At 39.7% G+C, this 22,986-nt stretch overlaps 1 protein-coding gene across 7 annotated transcripts in view; it reads left to right on the top strand.

Moving 5' to 3' along the window:
• TRAK1 (trafficking kinesin protein 1) overlaps positions 1–20,204 on the top strand; it is a 129,156-nt gene extending 108,952 nt beyond the window's left edge. For 3 of the 7 annotated variants that reach the window (XM_027675594.1, XM_027675590.1, XM_027675592.1), the window contains 3 exons: positions 2,987–3,316; positions 11,511–11,613; positions 17,224–20,204. In XM_027675594.1, coding sequence (XP_027531395.1) covers positions 2,987–3,316; positions 11,511–11,613; positions 17,224–18,022 — 1,232 coding nt within the window. In that variant the 3' untranslated portion in view covers positions 18,023–20,204. Of the gene's footprint in view, positions 1–2,986; positions 3,317–11,510; positions 11,614–12,883; positions 12,973–17,223 lie in introns of all 7 variants that reach the window. The other 4 variants (XM_027675591.1, XM_027675593.1, XM_027675595.1 and 1 more) reach the window with 3 other exon arrangements.
• The last annotated feature ends 2,782 nt before the right edge of the window (positions 20,205–22,986 follow it).

The raw sequence follows: 22,986 nt of genomic DNA, 5'->3' as shown, positions 1-22,986 counted from the left end.
TTCTCTTAAAATTATTGCACCATTTAAAGTACTTCTTGTGTTTGATTTTAGATCTTATTTGTAGTATGTTTGCGTCTGCCCGTTTCATAAATTTAGTGTTTGCTAACTTTCATTAACTACATGTTTATGATTTTGTTCTTCACTTCAGCTTAGTTTCTTTCCCAAGTATTTTTCATGAGATTTAATTTTTGTTTTCAACTTCATGAGTGCTTTCAGACTACTGGGGCAAAATAGTCTGCTATACCAGAGAACTGCTATCAGTAGTTGTGCCTTTGGTTTTGTTACTGTTTTACTAAGAGTGCTCATGCCATAAAATGGAAGAAATAAAAATTAGTTCTGCAATAAATTTCAGGTTAGTGACTTATACTCCTTTAAAGCACTCTTTTAATCCCACAGTAAAATAAATAGGGTGACAGAAGTACTAAGAAATTAATCATCTTTTGCACCTGTAAAAAAACAAACTCATGCTTTCTTTTAGTCAAAACAGAAGGATTGCTTGATGTGACATGCTTTAGTTGCAGTCTAGTGGGGGGCTTTTTGCTTTCTTTTTTAAGCTGTGCATTTGTAGCTTGTTGTGCCATGAGCGTGAAATAGCACTACCAGTGTCCTGCAGGAAAACTAAAACCTTGAACTGATTGTATCTTCACCCACTTTATTGCAATTGTGGCAGCAACACATTGTGAATTTCTAAGCTTTCTCTGACCCTTATAGTCTGCATCCAATCATGCAGGGGTATCAGGAATATAGGGAAAAAAATCATTTACTCCATCCATACACATATTTTGGTCTTATATTCCTTCTTCCTTCAGTTTGGCAGTCCCACTGTTGCACAGTAATTCCCTCACACCAACCTTTTCTGATAGCATAATTTACAAAACAGTCTAGTAGTTGTGTGGGACTGAATGTAGACCAAGGAGGTGCTGTATTTCCCACTTTTTTTTTACTTTTGCACCTTTTTTTCTTATTATTGGATATTTACAACTGTTGCATTGGTTTGTACATTTGTGTTAATTTTCTGCATGGCAAAGGTAAAGATCCCTTACACGCATTTTATGAGATCAAGATTAAACTCAGATATCCTCCTTTTTGTGATGAAGCTTAGGCCATTTTGATTTCCAGGTTCCAAAAGAAATCAGCAACGTGTAGTTTCAGTGGGAATGTTAAAGCTCAAAATGCACATATCTCAGTGAATGTCTTTGCTATGAGATGATATGTATTAACAACTAAAGGCTTGTATTCTGCAGAGTTTATTTTAAGCATAAGATTTGGTGAGATTTAAGGTGAAAAAGATTTCATGGTCAGAAACTAGCACCTAGAAGTTAATTAACTTTTTATACTTGCATGCAGTGCAGAAAGAAATTTTGATTGCCATTTTTCTTTAATTCTTGGAGTATAGTCTGACAGTAAACCTTGGTTAAGGCTTGATAATATCTGGGATTTGTTCACATTCTGGGATATTTCTTTTATATAGAAGCAAAAAACCTTGGCCTTTGTGACAGTTCAGAAGTAAATACAAGTTATACGGACGTCTCTTTTCTACAATTATCTATTTGGGGGTTATAATGGTTCCAACTCAAGGGTACCAATCCTCTTTAGTCCCTCAAAACTTACTTTAAATTAAAAAAAAAGCAGATCTGTTTATTCTGAGCTAAAAATTACAGAAAAAATGAGATAGGCTTAATTAAAATGCTGCCTGCTGATCCCAGTCATTCTGGAGAAAGAGTTTTTTCCCTGTTCACTTCCTATTCCACAGTAAGCTTCCCAAAATAAAATATCCTTATGAGAAATGACAGTTTTTCTCATTCCGTAGGATTTTTCTCAGATGCAAAATAATTTATGTAAGAGCCATCCCTTCTCTGGGTGTTACAGATGTTTAGGTCTTTCCATATACCATGCAACGAACGGAACATTCTTAGTCTTTGAATATGGGTGAGACATTTGTGTGCCAGCTCGTTGAATGAGTATTCTGCTTTGGGGAGAGGGGACAGGAATAAGACAACAAAAACTGCTCTGATGTGAGCTGGCAGAGATGAAAATACAGATTTTTTGTTTGTGTCATAGGACACGTATGGCTTTAAGTCACACATTTCAACGCAGTAGTGATGGTGGGCACATAGGAAAACATAGGCCCTTGCAAGCAGTGTTTAATCGCTACTTGAGGAATCAGATAAATCCTCCCCTGATTGCAGTGGGCCCATCTCAGTGTATATATCAGTTTATCTTGATCCATTGCTGTTTCTGACTAATTGTCTCCTATTAAACACTGAATGTTAAATGCTTTTCTCTGTAAAATGTACCTCCTTCCTCAAAACATTTCTCTGCCAAGGATGAAGCTACAGGTATAGTAGCATTTAGTTACGTAGTAGTTGAGTTCCTGTAGCATAGGAGCTATACAGGTATTTAGACTTGATGTATAGTTCAGAAATGATATCTGCTTACACGTGCCTGGAGTTCATGGAGCTATCTAACATATGGTACACCCGAAATTGCTGTGCAATCTGTGTGACTACTGTCCTCCCATTAGCCACTGGTAGTAAATTCTGGCATGTTTTCAGCACCCATCTTAGTGTGAGCTTAACATGGGAATATGTGGTTTATGTTCCTCTTAGAGCTTTCTGTGATGGTGCTCAGATCAACTGTTAAATGTAAATTCTTTCTGCTCCTGCTTAATCCCATGAATTGAGAGGGATGAGAGTATTTAACGGGAGGGGATGAGCATGTGCACAAGTATGCCACAGCTCACTACCAGGCTTTGCCTAAGTGCTGATGTGATCAGTTTATTTCACATTGATGTGGAAATGCTGAAGCACAGGTGAAGCAGTTTTGTCTTGTAGCATGTCTTCTTAGAAATATTATACCCAGAAACATTAAAGGTTTGGAGCTTCCAAACCTTTGGTCTTCTGGATAAACAAAGTGGGACTTTCTGTCTTTTAGGTCCTGGATTAATTACTAATTTGTTTTTGTTGTCTTTCTGTTCTCTTTCAAGGTTCTGCCACTTTGCACCACTGGCAGCAGCTGGCTCAGCCTCACTTAGGTGGGATCCTGGACCCAAGGCCCGGAGTTGTCACTAAGGGCTTCAGGACCCTAGACCTGGACCTGGATGAAGTGTACTGCCTTAATGACTATGAGGAAGATGAGACAGGTGACATTTCTTACAAGGGCCTAACTACCTCGACGCCAGTTCAGCACACAGAGACCTCAGGTGAGAGGTCACAAGCACAAGTGACTGTTTCAGACAACAAGAATAACCCCCGCCAATCTCAGGCTTTCACAGAGGAGATGCAGGAGTCCGCGACTGACGATGATGAGGGGTCTGGTGAGGGAAACTCATTAAGTCCAGTAAAACTGACATCTTTTCAGGATTTTGATTACTGGGCCATTCTCACGTCTCTCCAGAACGGCATCCATAATATCGCTTTGTGTGTAGCATCTGCACGTTAATGCGTGCAGTGGTTAGAACATAACCATTCTAACATTTGCTCAAAAATAGTTTCCTTGATAATATTTCAATTTGTTTTTCAGTAACAACATCTGTGGTCAATATTTTACTCTATTTTGATAAGAGAAGGCTGCTAAAAGGAAGTGGTTTGTTCACAAACCTTTGTGTGGCACGTGTGCAACTTTTATGTGTATTTAGTGCACGCTGTTCGGTGTATGTAATGTACAGATTACATATATTTTGTATGACTGTAGTGCAGATACTCTTCTGACTGTTCATAAGAGGTGTTGCCATTCTGTAGATTTTTGTACAAAGACTAAATGATTGGTGTTCTAAAGGTGCATCTAAGTTGCCTTTGCTGAAACAAATGGAAGTGCCTCGAAAATCACCAAAGAAATTCTGTAAGTGTAATTCACTTACCTCAGGTACAGTTACCTGTTTTTAAAGTCCTTTTGAGATAAAGAATTAAGAGGATGTTTGTACGCAGTGACTAATGACATTTCTCTCATTCCCTCTCGACCGCACTGTTAAATCCTGTCCTTCCTGTTTATACCGTATTAAGACGTAAACATTTTTAAGTGACACAGTACTGCATGAGTTACTAGACACTCTGAACTGACATTAGCGGTCTGTTATTGCACAAGGTTACAGGTTCTCAAGACTACAGATGTGTTTTGAGTTCGTGTGGTTTCTTTTTTGTTCTTGGGTTTCGGGGGGGGTTGTTTTAATAAGCTATATAATCTTCATTAAGATTTGCCTCTGATGAAGAATCACATTTAAGAATCAGAAAATTACCAGAACTCCTTTTGTTTCAGACTTCTTGTTTTTGTGTAACTACTTTAAGTGAAGACACTTCCTTCCCTTTCCTTTTTCTGGGATAAATCATAATTTAATATTTGGCTAGTCTTCAGAAGATTAGATTGTCTCAGGGCTAAACAATAATATATCTGTTATTATCATGACAGGCAGAGTATCTTTAACTCTCACTGCAATGGCAGTTCAGTGCTTTCAGCTATTGAATATAAGCTTCTTTTTGCATTCAGGTGTATTAAGGTGAAATCATAGAATCATTAAGGTTGGAAAAGACCACTAAGATCGTTGAGTCCAGCTGCTAACCCAACACTGCCAAATCCATCACTAAGCCATGTCCCTGAGTGTCACATCTTCAGGTCTTTTAAATACCTCCAGGGACAGAGACTCAACCACTTCCCTAGGCAACCTGTTCCAATTCTTTGACATTCAAACCCTTCAGCTTCCCTTTCAATTAGCAAAAATTGTCTTTGTTCTAAGAGATCTATTGCCCGGAAATATTGTTTATATTATTTTTTTGTGTTGATATGGAAATAAATAATGCCTCTGCAGGAGTTGTGTACCATTTTGGATATTATCTAGGTTTTTATAATTTTGAAGTGTCTAGGTAACAACAGCAAGAAAAACTGGAGATAAGGGGAAACATAGACTGATATAATCAAAGACTGAAATAACTGGCATTTTTAGGATCAAGGGAATAAAAAATTCAACGAAAGATATTAATTTTAAAGTGTGTTGCTGTACAGAGGAAGGGAACAAGCAGTTCTTCATATACTCAGGATACAGTAATTGTGCAAAAAAGTTGCTTAGTTGCTTGGGCTACACTTTGAACAATTTTCTAATTGTAAGAATTTTCAACATAGGAACATGTCAAAAATGTAGAAAAACTGATTGTCATGAGCTATACATAGACAAGGATATAGTATGGGTCCCTTGGGTTTTTTTAAGAATGGATTAGTAAAACATATCTGGGTAATAATTTGGAAGAGTTCTTTCTTTGGAGTAGAACAATAAATCTAGCCCTGCTCTGTGATTACAAACTGGCAAGACAGTTTGGTATTTCCATCCATTTTCTGTCTACATTACGATTTGAATACAGGTCACTGTTATTAATAGGTTATTTACTGGTTACTGCTAATTTTTCCTGGGAAAACTCTGTCTCGGACAAGGGTTTTAAGCAAATTCCCTACATTATAAATTTGTGAAGTAGGTAAAGTCTGTGAAATTGTTCTAGCAATCCTACTTCACTTTATATTGTTCTCTAGGTGATTTAAATACATTAGAGAAATAAATGGGTAAAAAATTAATAACTAAGAATGAACAAGTGCACTGAAAATTTTGGTTTCCCATCCTCCTTTCAAATTGTTCAGCTGCCTAGACTTTAGGAGTATCCATGAGCTGCGACCTCATTACTGGTTGTGTTGCTCAAATTAAGTAAAGAGGCTGCTGTATCTGCTTTTTGGTGAAGCGCTTTGTCAGACGTTATACTAGGAGAAAACAATTGTGGATGTTTTCAGAGTAGGCACGTACTAATGAGGCAGTACTTCTTAGTATCCACAATCTGCCCACTGAAGAATTCCTTTTGGGAGAAGAGATGCATGCTTAGCTTATGAATTTATTTTTTATGTAAATAGCCATTGCTTCTCTTGAAAAAGCCTTCTCAGCATTCTTTCTTTTAGATTTCTCTGTAAGAAATGCAAGGCAGGTAGGGGTGTGTAAGGACATGCGGCTCCTTAGAGCCCTGTCCTGAGTCCAAAGTTCCAGCCTCATTGCTTGCATGATTCCAAGGGAGGTTCCAGATGGCAGCGTACAAAATAAACTCTTGCTAGAAAATGCAGAAGTAAAATAAAAAGGGAAGGAGAGAAATATCTTGGATATAGTCTTTAGCAATAGTGCTTTTGCTTATAATCCAAGATAGCTCCATTGTGGAAAAATCTAGTTCAAGACATTTATAAAAGCCAGAAACTATCATCGTACACTTGCTGTTTGCAGGCCATAAAGTGTGCCAGTCTAGAGCTACAGGTCTTCTAGCCTCAGACCAAAATGTCTTTAGTAATACAGTGCCTACAAGGACCATTCCCAGCTGGTGTAGGTCACCTTAGTCTGTTGGGCAGGTGTCTGCTTCATTGTATCGTATGCTCTGAGCCTTGTATTTTGCCGGTTTTGCACTGGAGATGTTCTGTGGCAGAGTACTCATGAGTTACAACCCTTGAATTTTCCTGTCCCTATGTTGGAACCTGTAGTATCCATCGATATATAAAATAGTTTCCTCACCATAAATGCATATTCCATCCCAGTTATGGCACTGGACATTTCAGAAGAAATGAACATGTATGTACTTTATGATCTGCAGTTGGTCTGTTGGAGCCACGTGCTGTGTGTGGGTAGAGTAACTTTAGGGAGAATTGTAAATTTCAGTATTGCAGTTCTAGCCTAATACCCAAGAAGAGGTTGAAATTTTTATATCACTTGTGTATACACTCAGCAAAATTGGAATTGTAAAGAAGTTACAGGACACAGTGTTCTTAATACCATCTAGGGCAAGTAATTTTTGCAGCACAAATTTTTGTTCTGTGAAAGAAAATGTAGTATGTTATAAAACTGTCTTGGAGGGAGGGGTTGTTGGGGTTATTTTTCTGTTTGGTTTGTTGTGGGTTTTTAATTCAAACAAAACAAGCCATTCAAAGCACTTAATAACATTATGAATGTTCTAATTTTGAAGTTGGAAGGGCTACGTGATGCAGCATATGTTTAATTGCCTGCTAGTATTGGGTGCATGAACTGGTCTTTCAGTACTTGTGTTTTAGTTCCACTGATCGATTGTTTTGAATAGACGTGCGCACAGCATTACGGGATCAGCACTCTTGTATTTCATGTTTAGACCTTCATCATGACATGGTGATCTTTCCAAAAGATGCCTAAAATCATGAAAACACATAATGAATGTCTTATGTTTGAGTTGTTTTTAGAAGGATTACTATACATGCTTCTGAAAGGTTACATTGTACAGAAAAGCAATAAATTTTTAACTCTTCTTAGAACTAAGGTATTGATTCATATTTAAATACGTCTTATTTTCAAATGGCGTGAATATTTTACAGTAATTATTTCTTTAAGAGAAGTCTATTAGCAGTTGCTGTCTATGCTGTTAAAATGCTGTAATTTTATTTTGGGGATCCTAGCCTGCATAAACTCACGTTGAAGCCACATTAAATACTTTGAAGCCTTTTTACATCTGTGCTCCATGGTTACATACATATGAGAAAGTGGCCTCAGCCCGAAGAAGACCCTATCCAAAGAATATCTGCCTTTGTTCAGTTTTTCCTCTCTTCTTGTTTCCACAGGCAAAATAATTGAAAAGTTTGGAAAAGCAGGTAGTCAGAAAAGAATTTTGTTGCTTAAGAAATATAACAGAAGTAACACTCCTGGCATAGATGTATGAATTTTTGGAGGTTTTGAGTATTCACAGTTACCCCTAAAACCAGTGTTTTCTGAAGGACATCTGAAGGCATCTAAACACCTTTATGAGGGCACCATGCTCACATTTTACAGCTGTTGTGTTTATCACCCATCTCCTTTTTATTGTAGTAGTTAACCCAGGCATCAGCTTCAGCATACCCTCTATTCCACCTGTTCTGTCAGCCAGGCATTTTCAGTACAGGTAGCACTGAGTATCACAGCTCTCACCTTCAGATGCCTCTCAATGGTCCTTTGTTATCTTCTTTCAGAACAGGCAGAGCTTTTCTATTCAGCAATAAAATAAACTTCTCATGCTTAAAAACGTTATCTATTGCTCTAAGGACTCCTCAACCTGATTGTCATTTCATCCCTGTCTCAACAGCCTGTGCTAAAGAAACACCCAAATTCCAGTGCAGTTCCTGCTCAAAGATCAGGGAACCATCTTTTTTTCCTCCTTTTCTTAAAATGTGCCACAGAAATAATGACCAGAGTGGCTTGCTTCAGAATTGGACTAAAATGTTACCTTTGTGCCAGTTTGGATCAAGTCATACTTCTGAGGATTTCCAAATTTTTTAAAGTTAATTTCTTAATAAATTTTTTTGACGTTAATTTCTTAATAAATCTGCATTTGCCAGAATAGGTGTTTATATTAAAAAAAAAAGGGTTTACCGGTCACTGTGAGCTCTCTGCCTCCTCACTGTTATTTCAGCAAATTTGAGTTTGGATCTAGTGGTACAAAATCAATGTTGTTGTAGCTGTTTTAGTATAGCTACTTCTTACCAATATTCCTCAAACTCAGTTGGTCTTGACATCATCTTGTGCATGGGGCAGGCCAGTAGCTTACATACTGTAGCTTTGTACTTTCCTCTGCACAAGCTGGTTGAAACACAGATTAAACGGCCTTCTGAGTGTTCCCTGGGCAGAAGATCATGTCCTAAACATAATTATTTTGCTGTTTACACCTAGCACAATGACCCGTAGGCACGGAGTCCTGGATCTGAGGCAGCTCTGAGCTATATAAAATCAGCTTTGTGTTTTGAATGAGGAAATCTCTGTTTGTTTTACCACAAGATGGAGCTCTCTGTTTGACTGGAACCTGCCTTTTTTGCACTATTTTAAAAGAAGTTTTTACAACACAGTGTGCTTACAGCGGGAAAGTCCCTTTCAGCTATTATGTTTTGCATTTTTCCCATAATGCCTATGAATTGTTTGAGAAAGCTTAAAGTGAAGAATCATTAATTCCTGAGAATAAATGATGATCCAACAGCAATCTTAGGTTTAGCTTTAATTTTAATTTAGGGGGGAAAATGCACAGTTTGCACATGTTTCCTGACAGACGAAATCACATGATATTTCTGTAAATTTTGTTAAGTACTGAATTATGTACAGATTCTTTTTTCGTACAGATACAAAGCGTGGTTATTAAACTGCTACTACTTTGAAAAGGATGGTATAAGTAAAACAATTTGGTTTCAGACAGTTACATGGAAGGGGTATTTATATTAAAAATAATGCTTTGGTGTATGTGTATGTGAAGATAGTCTCTTTTATTATAAAAATGTATTATTTCCTCATGAAAATATACCAACTCAGGAAATGGCCATTCATGTGTAAAATTAATAAGTTAGGAATTGATCATTTTGTTTCTATTTTATAAACTTTGTTCATTTACAGCAACAGGTTCTCACTCTTTTTACTGTGTCCAAAGGATGGAAAATGCTACAGCAATATGATACACCCCATTGTTGACTGATGGAGGATGAAGCTGGTACAGGACTTTCTTAGTGGTATTTGAGGGTGGAATACAGCCATGGAAATGGATAGATTTTTTTATCATTTCAATTTGTTTCCTCTTATTAGAGTCAGTGATTTCTCTACTTTTAGCAGCCTTCTCCTATCTGTGACTCATTAATAGCAATGAGTCTTGCTTTTGCTAATGCGGCTATGTATCTTCAATGTGCCTGTCTCCTATCTGAGGGGATGCCCAGTGGATATAACAAATGGGGAAAATGCACTGATTGTATTACAGCTATGTGCTTTGGGTTGAGCTTGCAATCTTAAATCAGCATTGCTTTATTCTGTTCTCTATTCATCATCCAGGGATAACTGCTTTGTTTCTAATTGATTTATGTTAAAGTCCTGTGTTTTCTCTAAATAACCAATTTTTTCATGTCCAGTTATTTGAGCTCTTTCTCCAGATTTTCTTATAACTCTCTACAATATGGAGAAACTCATGATTGCTAGGCTGTGCTCCCTTGTAATAGTTTTAATAGTGCTCACACTAATCTCTAAAGCAACTGGATTCCAGAAGCTTCATAATTACCATCTCTGGAGGTGAAGTAGAGCTTGTTGTTATGTTATGCCGTGCTAACATTTGAGTGTGTTAACATGACACTCCAGTGGGTTTTTAGAAACATCCTTCTTTAATGTACAGCAGTACATTCCAGTGCTAACTAGAAGTTACCTCACTTTGTTTGCTTAACCACTTCTGCTTCCACTGTTCACACTCCCCATGCTCTACCCTTCACACACCACTTTTATGTGTTCTGAAAGGACTACCTAACTGCACACACTGTTTTGGAGCTGTGATACTTTATATATGAAAAGGGGAACACAGCCACGATTAAGACTTGCCTTGCTTCTGCTAAGCTTATCTGGAAGTTCAGGATGGTGTCTGGTCTAGCTGGTTGGTCTGTCTGTCCTTTGCAATGTGTTGAATAGTTGTGTACTGTGGTATTAAAATGTGGCTTAATCAGGGAATGGCTCAGAGGGTTGGGTAGGACTGAGGGGGCGGGAGCTGCACACGGTTTTTATTGTGCATGTCTTTTGGCCACTGCTAAGTTTGGTTATTAATTAAGAGAACCTATGCAATCATGATATCTTTGATGTAATATTTAACTCTGGGTATTTTTCAATCAGCTTTTGAGATGCATGGCTCTTAAATTCTGTAGTTATTTTGCAGTGACCACAGCTGCACTATATAGCAGCTTAGTACAGCCACGGAAGTATTTCTATGAAGCAAAAAGAAATTGGCCTAAGTCTTCAGTTTTTTAAATTGGTCTGTATTGCTTCTTTCCCAAATCACTGAAGCACCAACAGAGTGGCAGTTTTACAGCAGCATTTGTCAGGAAATTTATTTACTAAACTGTTCAGAAATATTCAAAATCTGCTATATTGTGCAGCTGAGGACGTACATTCTTAAAGAACCTAATCACAGGCACAAGAGAAATGTCACAGATGTACAGTAGTGGATCCAAAAAACTACCACTTTTCCATACTGTGGATGTGAGAAATCAGAAACAGTAATTAATATGTGTTCATCCCCTCTCCACCCCAACAGTCCATATTCCTGTAGCATTAGTCAGATGGATCCATTACTGAGAAGTAATGGGGATGCCTTTTTGTGGATCAGTCTAAAAGCTGAAATGTGCAAGCATTCAGAAAATCGTGGTGCTCCTGAGCTGGTACTAGAAAATGCTGCTTGTGATTTCCAACTGATGCAAGTTGCTTATTTAGACAAGGGCTAGTATTTCAAGCACTGCCTGGCCTGAATTTGGCTTGAGCAAGACTTATTATGATCATGGACTAGTTTCAGCAGACCTTTTTAGCACTGGCCTTGGAGTACTAGGGGTGGTTTTTTTTGGAGAACCAGTGTCTGTTAAAGTAGCACTTGTTCACTCTTCTTACATTGATCCCATCAAGGTGCCTCATCACTTTTTGCATCTGTCTTAATCAGCACACAGAAGTTTGATTTTCCCCTTTTCTGTGTAAAATGCAAAGAATTTGCTTTTTTTTAATTTAGTACCTCATCCTGGGAAGTGCATGTCACAAACCAACTCCACCTTCACCTTCACCACCTGCCGCATTCTGCACCCCTCCGATGAACTCACACGAGTCACTCCAAGGTAAGGGATTCCTGTAATGGCAAAGCCTTCAGCTCTGTCAGAGTTTCCCCTCTAAGCAAATGCAAAGTAATGGCATAAGCAAAAGCATTAGCTGCATTGGTGAACTACAACACACCCACAAATTATTCCTCCCATTTTGAGTTACCTCAACCTGATTTTGAGAGGCATGTGTAATGTTTTAAAAAGCCAATCAAAGTATCTTAAATTTTGTTGTCTCTAGTTAAGATATTCTAGGATCAGACATAACTGTGTTGGCTCCTCTTGATCTCAGACTAATTATAGTCCTCATATGTGAATGCACAGAATGTGGTCTCTCATTAAAAAAAAAAAAAAAAAAAAGAGAGGTTTTTCTGGGGAGGAAAAGTCTTAAGTCTTTTCTCTCTGAAGAAAACAGGATGTGCAGGTAAAGAAATCCATGAAGTACATGAGGAATGGATAAGGAAATATGCATTAATCAGAAACAAAGAGATATCTACTTTGTTCCTTGGTGTAATTGTTGGAAATGAATTCATAGTAGCCAGGCTGAAACTAATGAACTGGCTTAACAGTAGTAATTGGTGTGCATAGGCAATGCATGCTGACAGAAGACCTTATGGAAGGTGAAGATCTGAGAACCAGGGTGTGTGTGTGAATTTCATACCTAAACAGGGAGCTTTACTTCCTTAACAAATCAGAATTTAAAGAATGTTCTTTTCTGTTTAGAAATACAAGGCCTCATTGCTTTCTCTGCCCCTTCCAGCTCCTCTGTGGGAACATAGTATTGTGTAGATCCCCATTCAGAGATGATGTGTCTAGACCTATTTAGACATGAGATGGGCACTGACTGCCTATGAAGGGCATGAAAAGTAAAGGTATTGAATATGAAAACTTGTCAGGTGGAAAGGAAATGGATGATGATTAAATGTAACTTTTGTGCTTCCCTTTCTGAACTTAGTTAATAGTGGCCTGGGTGGTTTTTCCTTACTATTTTCTGTCTTCCTTCCCCATCAACATGGTTACTGAAGAGATCCTCTTAAATGGCTGCAGTTCTATTTTAATTTTCTTGTTATTATTGAATTGCTGTCAGTTGTGGTCATAATAAACTCATTGGTTACTAAATCCAACAAATCAGCCAGAATGGACAGCTAAATTCAGTACATTTTCAGCTGCCTTAGTTAAATTGAAGTTCATCGTTCATTCAGGAGGACAAAGAGCAAAATAAACAACGTGATGTTTTCAGCAGATGTGTTTAAGGAGCTCCTCCTTACCAACTATAAACGATTCTTCACAGGTCATGTGAGGAGGACGAGGAAACTGCGTTATGTCTCGTTGTGCTGAGAGGAGGTATAGGGCAGACACTATGACCCAGCGTGGTCAGGGGTGAGCAACACTGTCAGCAGCATCTGTGTTGGCAGGATCATGACAAGGAATGCTCGTGTGTGTGGCACCAGCTAACCCCAAAGAGGTTTGGCATTTACCTACCTGGTTGCATTTTAACTTATGCTACCCCAGGTGTTGCTCTAACCTGACTAAATTTCATCTAGCTAAATGAAATGCTCATTTATTTGTTTCCTTTCTCAATCTAACTCTGAAACTGTCACTGGGCTGAGTTGCTGTGGCCACTTTGAGTCTGTTTCTGCAGTTGTGTCCAGACTGCCCAGCGGTGTTGGTCAGTTTGATGGGAAAAATATTTCCCGGTTAAAGCAATGCCAAAATGATCAAACAGACAAAAAAGTTAACACCTGCAACTGCTTTCTTGCAGGGATGGCTTATTTTTTCTATTGCACTGTAGTGTGTAACTGTGCTGACAAATTAGTAGAAATACTAATCTAAACATCTGTGCAACTGAAATCTGGAGCGGGAAAGAGTGAAGCTGTTGGAGTTATAAGCCATTGGAGTGCTCTAGTTTTCATCTTGTGACTAGGGCATCTTGGAAACCTGATAATTATCACCATGTCTCTGGGTTTCTGAAATGTATATGGTCCTACCTTGTAGAAGGTCAGTTCATGCAGTAAGTTGTTTCTTTTCTCTCCTTCATGCTTTTCAAGTCTTCTGTATTCTGTGTGGGAGATGAGATGACCATGGTGACTGTCACTGCTTTTTAGTTCCACTGTGAACTGGAATCAGAGCTATGAGGGTCCAGCTTTAATCAATGTTTAAGAGAAGAATTGTGAACTAACTTCATTCAGCCTTGCCTTCAGAGTGCCCGTGTGCTGCTGCCGTAGGTGTGCATGGCCTCGATAGCTCTGCTGGGAGTAGTCCTCTTCCCCGGCCACTGATACAACCCAGGCAGAGTGGAGAGGAGATCAGGGTGTGCTGTACATGCACTCACAGCCACAGCACACATGGGGGTGCAAGGAGACTGGTTCCAGAACCATTTAGCAAGGCTGCTTTTCTAATTACATCTACTGGCTTTCTCAAACGTGTTTCACTACAGTTTATTGAGAGGAATATATGGGATTCCTCCTGTTGCACTGCAACTGCAAGGTAAAAATCCTTTGGGAGTTTCATTTGCTGAGGTTGGTACACTTTCAAATCACTGTCAGAGATCATGTTGGTCAGATTCTGTTCAGCCATGGAAAGAAGACATGACATGAAACTTCATAGCATCATGCTAATTAAGGAGTGACTTAAAGATATGCTGATTTTTTGAAGACCATTGGACTAGAGTTTCTAGTGTTATGTGAACTCATGCCACCTGATCACTGTAAACCATGGATCTAGATGATGTTCTAAGCTCATCAGAAGCTGTGGTTCAGAACAAAATATTCCAGGGTGTCTAAGCTGACATGCACAGTAGTGTTGGCTACACAGAGTTCATTAATGTAAGGTAAATGAGATTGCAAATTCCAGTCAAGACATCATCTCAACCCTTTTGTCCATATAGGCAAAACGGATGCAATTAATTCACTGACCTGAGTGTTCTCTGTGCCTGGAAATCCATCCAGATTGTCTCAATGTGGCTATTTGATGCATTTCTTGGTACAGAGAACCCAGCTTAAGTTAAAGTTGTATGTTATGACTGAGCCAATCCAACAGTGTGGCTCTACTGAAAAGGGAAGATCCCACTCTTTCCCCCTGTTCCTTCCCCTCCCAGCTGCTTAGTTTTCCCACTTTCTTGCACTGGCTTTGGTTTTTGTTTGACTCTTTGCTGAGTGTCTTCTGCTTGTTAATGTGCCAAGATGGGGGGAAGATTTTCTTCTTTGAACAGTGGTGAGCTCAGGTCAATGAATTATCTGTTAACATCAAGTGTTGCATTGCTCAAAACCCTTTAAATGCCATTAGAGGGAATGAAGCTGTGTGTAGGAGATATTACTGTGGAATTCAAATTTTTTGTGTGTATATATATGGCAAAGATCATAATTTGAGCATAGTTAGAAAAAGTTGGAAAGGTTGGGGTTTTTTTTGAAGGTGCATGGAACTCTTGGGATTCTCCCAACAGGCATGGACTTGAAGTATTATGGATGTCCCACATGCATTGTTTCTGGAAAAACTACGTATACTATGTCTTAATGAATGGATGGTGTAGCCTGGACTGGCATAAATTTTGAGTGGAAATTATCTGTATGTGTCTCAGTTTAAAGAGACTGGAGTGTTTTGCTGAGGATGAGTTATGAGATAGACCAAACTCCTCTCTCTCAGCAATTTTATGTCCGAAATTAAGAGACTTCAGTCAAGGAAGTATGGAAAAAGGAAGAAATAACAACCCTTTATTAAGGGATATATGTATATTGGCAAAAACAGTAACAGAACATAAAAACAACTAAACAATAATCCTGTACCCAAAAGTCCCCTTCAAAAAGGACACAGTTTGATACTTCTCTGTCTTCTAGCGCGATTCTAATCACGGTTGGCAGGGGGTGCTGTTGCATCACTGGAGGTGCAGAACCTGCAGTGCTTGGTGTTGGTCAGCAGGGGGCGCTGTTGGGCTCCGGCTGTAGCCACGTGGGGGCTCCAGATCTCAGGAGAAGCCGGAAAATGGAGATTTCCCACCACCACCAAGGAGGGGAAGGGGAACAGGGGAAAAAAGGGGCGGTTTCCTTCCTGCTAGATCAGGACTCCCCTTTTTTTCTTCGATGAGCACAAACTCTCTGATGAATTCTGAGCAGATTCGGGCTGGGGCAGTGCAGCGCGCAGGCAAACTGAGGCTGGAAAGCAGCCAGGTCGACAGCAAAATGGCCTCCGAGCTTTTCCAACACACCTTGCCCCCGTTAAGGCAAAAAATGAAGTATCCCCTGATTGTAAGGAGAGGAGGAGAAAAACTCCTCTCCCCCCCCCCCCCCCCCCCCGCAGTTTTTGATGGGCCATTAATCTGGAATGCAGGTCAGCCAGCTAGTTCTTTTGTATAGTCAATCACCCCTTCCCCCTCCCCGTTCACCATCCTTCCTTTACAGTGGGACAAGGGAAAGGATTTTTAGAACAAGTAAACCTATGACAATAAGTAAACGTGCTGTGGCCAACCTGATCTATTAGAAACAAGTCTTTTAAGGATGGCACTGTAGTGCCAGAAACAGTCCAACCTGTTCATGAGATCTCACACTGTGGCACAAAGGATTTGGAATATCTCATTTGTGGTTATTCTTTGGAAATAAGTACTGTATTAAGTCTGTGTTCGTTTAGCTGAGCAGCTTGTGGGGTGAGGGCAGTCTACTAGGTGCTATTTGATATGCTTCAAGAATTCCCAACCCCTAGTAACTAACAGTAGTGTGCTTAAGAAAACAAAGTGCTATAAGATAGCACTAAACATAAGTATGTAATGTATGGCCCTTGTTCTAAATATGTAGATTATTGCCATTTAATATTTTCTTATCCTCTGCCTGTACATGTTTTGAGAAGAAAGAAGTCGAATTGGGGTGCAATTTAGCACTGTTTCAAACTATAAAAATTGTTTTACCAAATTAACTGTAGAATGGTTCTTTGTCATGCTCGGTTTGCTGCTGAGTTACCAGTTACCCGTGGGCCAGTTGACAAGAGCTTGACTGGATTTTTCTTATCACTTCTGTTGACTATTCGTACCATTGTACATCTCCATCAAAAGGCAGATCCCCATCTCATTCCCCTTCAGTGAAAGCAAATTCAACATAAGAAGGGAAGAAGGGTTTAACCTTACAGAAGTGCATGTTGGTGGCAGTTCCAACTTCCAACAGCTTTTCTACAAATACTTCTATAGCAAATAAATTCCCCTTCTCTCTTGCCACTCTATCCTATGACCCAGCAGAACTAGGAGTGGCAGTTCTCTGTGCTCAAAAATGACAATAGAAAGTACATGTCTTGCTTATACCATTTCTTTATCTCACAGAAGCAACTGGGAGTTGTGACAGTAGGTCAGGAAGAAAAATTGAAGGTGTTGATTACAAACCTGTGAATAGTTTATAGAAGGAACGTGATGCTGGCTGTTGCAGATTGCATTAATTCCATGAGACTGGGTTGTGAAGTGTGCAAAGTGGGGATGTGTTTTGTAAGATACAATGTTTTTGCTCTTGTAATCACATTTGTGAGGGGCTGGGAACTGTCAGTGTCCTGTGCACTCTCCAAATGGATAGAAGGCCCTGCTCAGGGTTAAAAATCTTGCTTGCACTAAGTTTTAATTCCCTGCCAGAGAGAATAATTTGACTGCTCCTTTGCTTTCAGCCTTAACGCAGCACCTACTCCAGCTTGTGGCAGCATTAGCAATTTGAAAGGCACCCCGGTGGCTACTCCCTGCACTCCTCGGCGTCTGAGTTTGGCTGAGTCCTTCACCAACCTCCGTGAATCCACGACGACAATGAGCACATCTCTGGGGCTGGTATGGCTGCTGAAGGAAAGGGGCATCTCAGCAGCAGTGTACAATCCACAGAGCTGGGACAGAGCCAGCAGGAGCACCCTGCTGAACACGTACTCCCCTAAAATGGCCATCATTCCTTCCACTCCGCCAAACTCACCTATGCAGACACCTTCTTCTTCCCCTCCATCTTTTGAGTTCAAGTGCACCAGCCCACCTTATGACAACTTCTTGGCTTCGAAGCCTGCTAGTTCCATCTTGAAGGAGGTGAGGAATAAAAAGAACATCAGGAACAGTGAGAGCCAGACTGATGTGTCTGTTTCCAACCTTAATCTCGTGGACAAAGTCAAGAGATTTGGTATCGCCAAAGTTGTGAGTTCAGGGCAAACATCAGCTCCTCCTTTAACTGATGACCAGGGACCTCTTCTCTGTGGGGCACAGGGACCAGTGAGGGCCCTTGTTCCTGGAGGCCTGGCACCAGATGGTCTCCCATTGGGCTGCCCTGCTGTGACCAGTGCCATCGGAGGCATCCAGCTGAACACTGGCATCCGAAGGAATCGGAGCTTCCCCACCATGGTGGGTTCCAGCATGCAGATGAAAGGCCCGACATCTCTCACTTCGGGGATCCTCATGGGAACAAAGCTCCCGAAGCAAACTAGCTTACGATGAAGGACTTTATTTTTACAGCTAGTCTTTTTAAATGAAAATACTCAGATTCTTTCTCCAATCTCCCTTTCCTTCCCCTACCACCCCTTCATTGCCTCTTGAGTTTGACAAATCAACTTCGTGCCTAATGGGAGAAATGTGTAAACTTTGTATAAAACGTGTAAATATGTACCAGATCTATTGTAACTAATTGGATTATTTTACTGTTCAATTGAGTGCAAAAGGCTCTATGTTATGATTGCTGTATTAAGGTTAACTTGCTAACCTTTTGAAAAGGTTTTTTTTTAGATGCACTGAAAAAAACAAAAGAGCAAAACCAACAAAAAGTAACTTGACTAGAAAAACATGAATTCTGTAGCTAGCCTCACTTGAGTCAAAGGTGCATGGGAAGCTATTGAATGTGTTATGTGAGACCTCTCATTACATCACTTGAAGCATGGGAGCATTTGTGCTTCATTAAATACTGAAAAAAGCACTCAGTTTAACATGGTAGTTTTAATTTTGCCTCTGTAGATGAGTTGAGCTGAGTTATTGGCGTGCCTGGCTATTATGCCTGAATGGATGAAACTTCTTTTTTTTTCCTGTTCTGTATTTGCCTCCTCCCCAAAATTATAAACTTGAACTAATACTGGGTTGAGGTCAGCAGGCCTACTGGGTACCTGGAATAGTGACATATTTCTACCACCACTGTTTCATTTGGCATGCTTACACTCTGTGCAACTTCTTTTTTTTGTTTGTTTGGTTGGTTTTGTCATTTTTTTTCATTTGTTTTTTTGTTTTTGTTTTCTTTTTCAATGCTGCACTGGATTGTGGAAGGGAAAATGCTTTACTATGTGTTGCTGCCACTGAAACACGCTTTGTCAGTGCCCCCAAAGAAAAGAGTTCTCACAACTTGTGAGGTAAACAAGGCAATGACTTTCTAGAAGTCAAAGTTGTGGAACAGATTGACAGATAAGAATGTTATAAAAGAACATGTAGCAAAACCAGTATTAGGAAAAGGTGCATCCTTGAAACCTCAGCAGAGAATCACAGAAAACATTTAGTAACGGAATGGTACAGGCTGGAAAGAGCAACTTGCAGTCCTGGTGCTGATCTTCATGTTTTATTCATGTCAAAGACCATGGCCTTGTAAGCAGGGTGAGAATATTCCATACCGATTTTCTGTGTTCTTTTTTCAGAGAAACTAAGTTGGACCTTAGTATAGGTAAAATTATGGGAAACACTTTATTTTCACAGTGTTTTTAAGCTGAAAAAGCACCTACCAATAGCAAACATATAACTCCCTGCCTTTTCAGAAAGGAAACAAAACACCTTACACAACCTTTAGTTGCCAGGCAATCCTAACTATATCACAATTTTTTCTCTGTTCCTCCCAAACTTCTGCTGGGTGCTTGTAGAAAGAGCTAAAATACCTTGGAACTGGAACAAACTGGAGAGAGCTTGTTTCTAAAGCAGACCTGAGACATACATTTTTTGTTGGAAGAGGGGATGGAGAGGAGGGAAGCGGGGAGGGTTTAGCATCCACTTTCTTTTCCTTGCACTTCTTGTGACATCTAAATCAAGCTCCCCGTTTGTTGCCATTATCACACTACACATAATTGCCATGAATTGCCGTTTGTACCAGACTGTTACTAAATTATTAGCACTGATAATTTCTTGTATAAATGAAACTGTCTTTTAGTCTTTGTGATGAGAGATAGGTGGGTGGTTTGTTTTTTTCTGAATGAAGTAGTTGCAGTAGTGCTATGGACACTAAGGATATTTTTTGAGAAAGAAAAAAAAACACATCGGTCAGTTACAGCATGTGTTTGAAAACTATTTATTCTGTGAACCTACAATGTTTTAGTAAAATGCCATCAGCTCTGTTTGCTGTTGTATGTGTGCACTTATTGCAAGTAAATTTAAGTATCTTTTTATTTGAATATATCTTAAACCAGTAGATAGAATAACAGTTGATTCTGAAAAAAAAATATGGACTTAATGGACCATTTTATATACCCAGAGGAAGAAAGCAATACCATATGAGAACTTAAAGTGTAGAAGTTAATCATGCAATTGGAAGTATTTAGCCTTTGAATAAGCAGTAAGAGCTGTCCACCCACCAGAGAAAGCTATTGTAACACATCAGAAAGATGAAACTTAATTTTTTCTTCACTAATATCAATAAAATAACAGAAAAATTGCACTGTTGTGTATTATTCAATTTTTTTCTCGTTCTCTTAAGGTGATAAATTTTCCACCTTGATCCCTTGCTGTCATCTCTCAGTCAAAGCAAACTAAGAGGTGATCACCAGGTTTAGTTTTTTAAATTCTTAGAGAAATGATTGAAAAGTTTTCAGATAGCTGGAACAGGTGAAGTTTGGGTCAAAAGAAAGAGCATAGAACTAAATGTGGGGGTTTATTTCTATTTGAATTCCAAGAAAGCAGAATTGGTGTTGTGTGGTTTCTGTATTTTGAGGGGGAGAAGCATGTGGATTCTTTAGCCTAATATGATACAAAACCCGTAGTAACAAAATGTGAAAGTACAGAGTTAAGGAGGAAACATCCTGTGTTTTCCTGCTGAGACAGAGGTGAGGTCTGCTGTTATCTAGAATCTTCACTACTGAGGGAGGGAACAACACACTTATTAAACACCAGATATGGAGAAATAAAAAACTTCACACATGGCGAAAGCTAAGTAGTGGTAAAAGCTCCCTGGAGGAGGGAGTAGTCAGGTAATAATTCCTAGAAAGATTAGGTAGCCTCATACATTGAGGAGAGGAACGTGTGTTTGAGGTTTAGAGAAAAATAGTACCATTTATATCACACTTGCTACAGAGAGAATTTGGGATACCAGTAATGCCAAAATGAACTTGTGAAGGGCTTGCATTAGTATGACACAGCACCATACACCAGCTGTGAGAAAGGCTGATGCCATGCTGGGCACATCCAGGTACTATGTCAGTGAGTACAGAGACTCATCCTTTCTCTCTACCCAGCTCCAAGGCTGAGAGAAACTCGTGATCAGGAAGTTAATGGTTAATGGGAGGGATCCAGGGAGGACTAGCACTGTGCATGTGGCTCTCCTTGCCTGGGGACCGAAGAGCAAGTGCCAATCCAGGGAAGAGGGGAGCTGAGGCTGATAAGTAGGGTGCCTGCAGCTTTCCCATGAGTAGGATTTGGGATTCAGTTAACTTACAGAAGGGTGTGTACACGTGAAATAGGAAGGAAATCTGGAAACCACTGCAGATGCTCAGAAGAGCAAGGAGGGAAGCCCTCAGGAATACTTGTTGTGGGACTTACTAATGAAGGTCAATGCTTAAGGTTTAAAAAGAGAAGAGTTCTGCTTGGAGAAAACCGCATTCTGTTAATGATAAATCATAGAATCATCATAGAATGGTTTGGGTTGGAAAGGACCTTAAAGATCATCTAGTTCTAACTCCTCTGCCATAGGCAGGGACAGCTTTCACTAGACCAGGTTGCACAGAGCCCCATCCAACCTGGCCTTGAACACTTCCAAGGATGGGGCATCCAAAGCTTGTCTGTGCCAGTGCCTCGTCACCCTCACAGTAAAGAATTTTTTCCTAATATCTAATCTAAACCTACTCTTGGTTAAAGCCATTAGTCCTTGTCCTATCACTACATGCCTTTGTAAAAGTCCCTCTCCGGTTCTCTGTAAAAAGTCTTTCTCCAGGCTATACTGTATCAGGATATTGTTTGGACCATTTGGACTGGATCTGTCCTGCCCCCTTTAAAAAGCAAGTATTCTCAGTCAGAGATACGACCATAGAAGGACTCCCACCTAAATTGGAGTGCTTTGCAATCGTAAGTTCTGCCTGCATGTCTCTTATTGCAAAACTGTAGTATTAAGCTATGAGCATTACGAGGAAGATATTTTTTCCTATTATAGCTAAAAAATAAGATTTTGAAGAGTAATTCAGACAAGATAAATCCTTTTTTTAGAAGCTTATGTGTTTTATCTGGATATTACAGTGGACAAAGTCAGGCGCTTATAGCCTCATACGGTACCTTCCTGGGCCCTTGGGAGTGAAGATGCAGCCCTGAAAGTCCAGTTCCTGGATCCCTCCAATTGTTGCCTTGGTCAGAAGCTCAAGCCCTGAGCTTGTTGATGATGCAATCAGGGAACAAGTTACCATGGCGTATGAGCTGGGAATGGCAAAGAAAATGAATATGCAACAGAAAATGGGAAGGTAAAATTATTTGATTGCCCCCAAGAAGGTCTGGAAGGCAGTAGTACAAGTGATGAAAATTAAGCTGAGCAAAATGCATTTCCTGGTATGGTTCTATGTCAACCTGGCTGCTGCTGTGCTGGGAGCCCTGCAGAAACCCAACTCCTGCACCAGTTTCTAGAGAGAGCTGTTAGTTGTATAAATGCTTTCAAATATTCTTTCAGGGCTTAAACAAATTCGTTGTAATACTGTAATTTTATGACTTATAAAAAAGTATCCAGAAGGATGCATGTAATGCTGTGTTTGGAGATATGCATCTTCTGTGCCAGCTAAGTGAACAGCAATGGTATTTAATAAGTGAGTGCATGTGGATTTAGCAATTTTCAGGCTATCATGTCTCTGAAGATGAATTATAAACTCAGCTTTCCCAAAGGTCTGGAGCTCTAAGGAAAGCTGGGTTTAAACAACCATGAAAATTCAGAGCTTTAGTATTCACTGAAGGCCCTACAGAAGAACTGGGCTTCAAGGTTGTGCTCCTGAGAAAGGAAAACTGATAGAACAAAGAAGGCCAAAGGCAAACTAAAGAGGGAATAAGTGCAGCCCTCTGAGGTCAAGGGGAATCAAAACTGAGTCAGGTCAAACTCCTCAAGGTACAAAAGGAGCAACTGGAGGTTGTGTAAGGATAGGAAGTCTCTTGGAGGGCGGGATTATTCTCTCTGAAATGTTTCACCCTAGAGATTTCAGTGGATTTTGGAAGAAGAACAGTTTCTGTTTCTGGAAACAATGCTAATATTTGGG

Source organism: Neopelma chrysocephalum, unplaced genomic scaffold, assembly GCF_003984885.1.
Source record: "Neopelma chrysocephalum unplaced genomic scaffold, ASM398488v2 Primary Assembly neopelma1_26, whole genome shotgun sequence".
Lineage (NCBI taxonomy): Eukaryota > Metazoa > Chordata > Aves > Passeriformes > Pipridae > Neopelma > Neopelma chrysocephalum.
The sequence above is the reverse complement of the archived record's forward strand: the minus strand, read 5'-3'. Positions and strand labels throughout refer to the sequence as shown.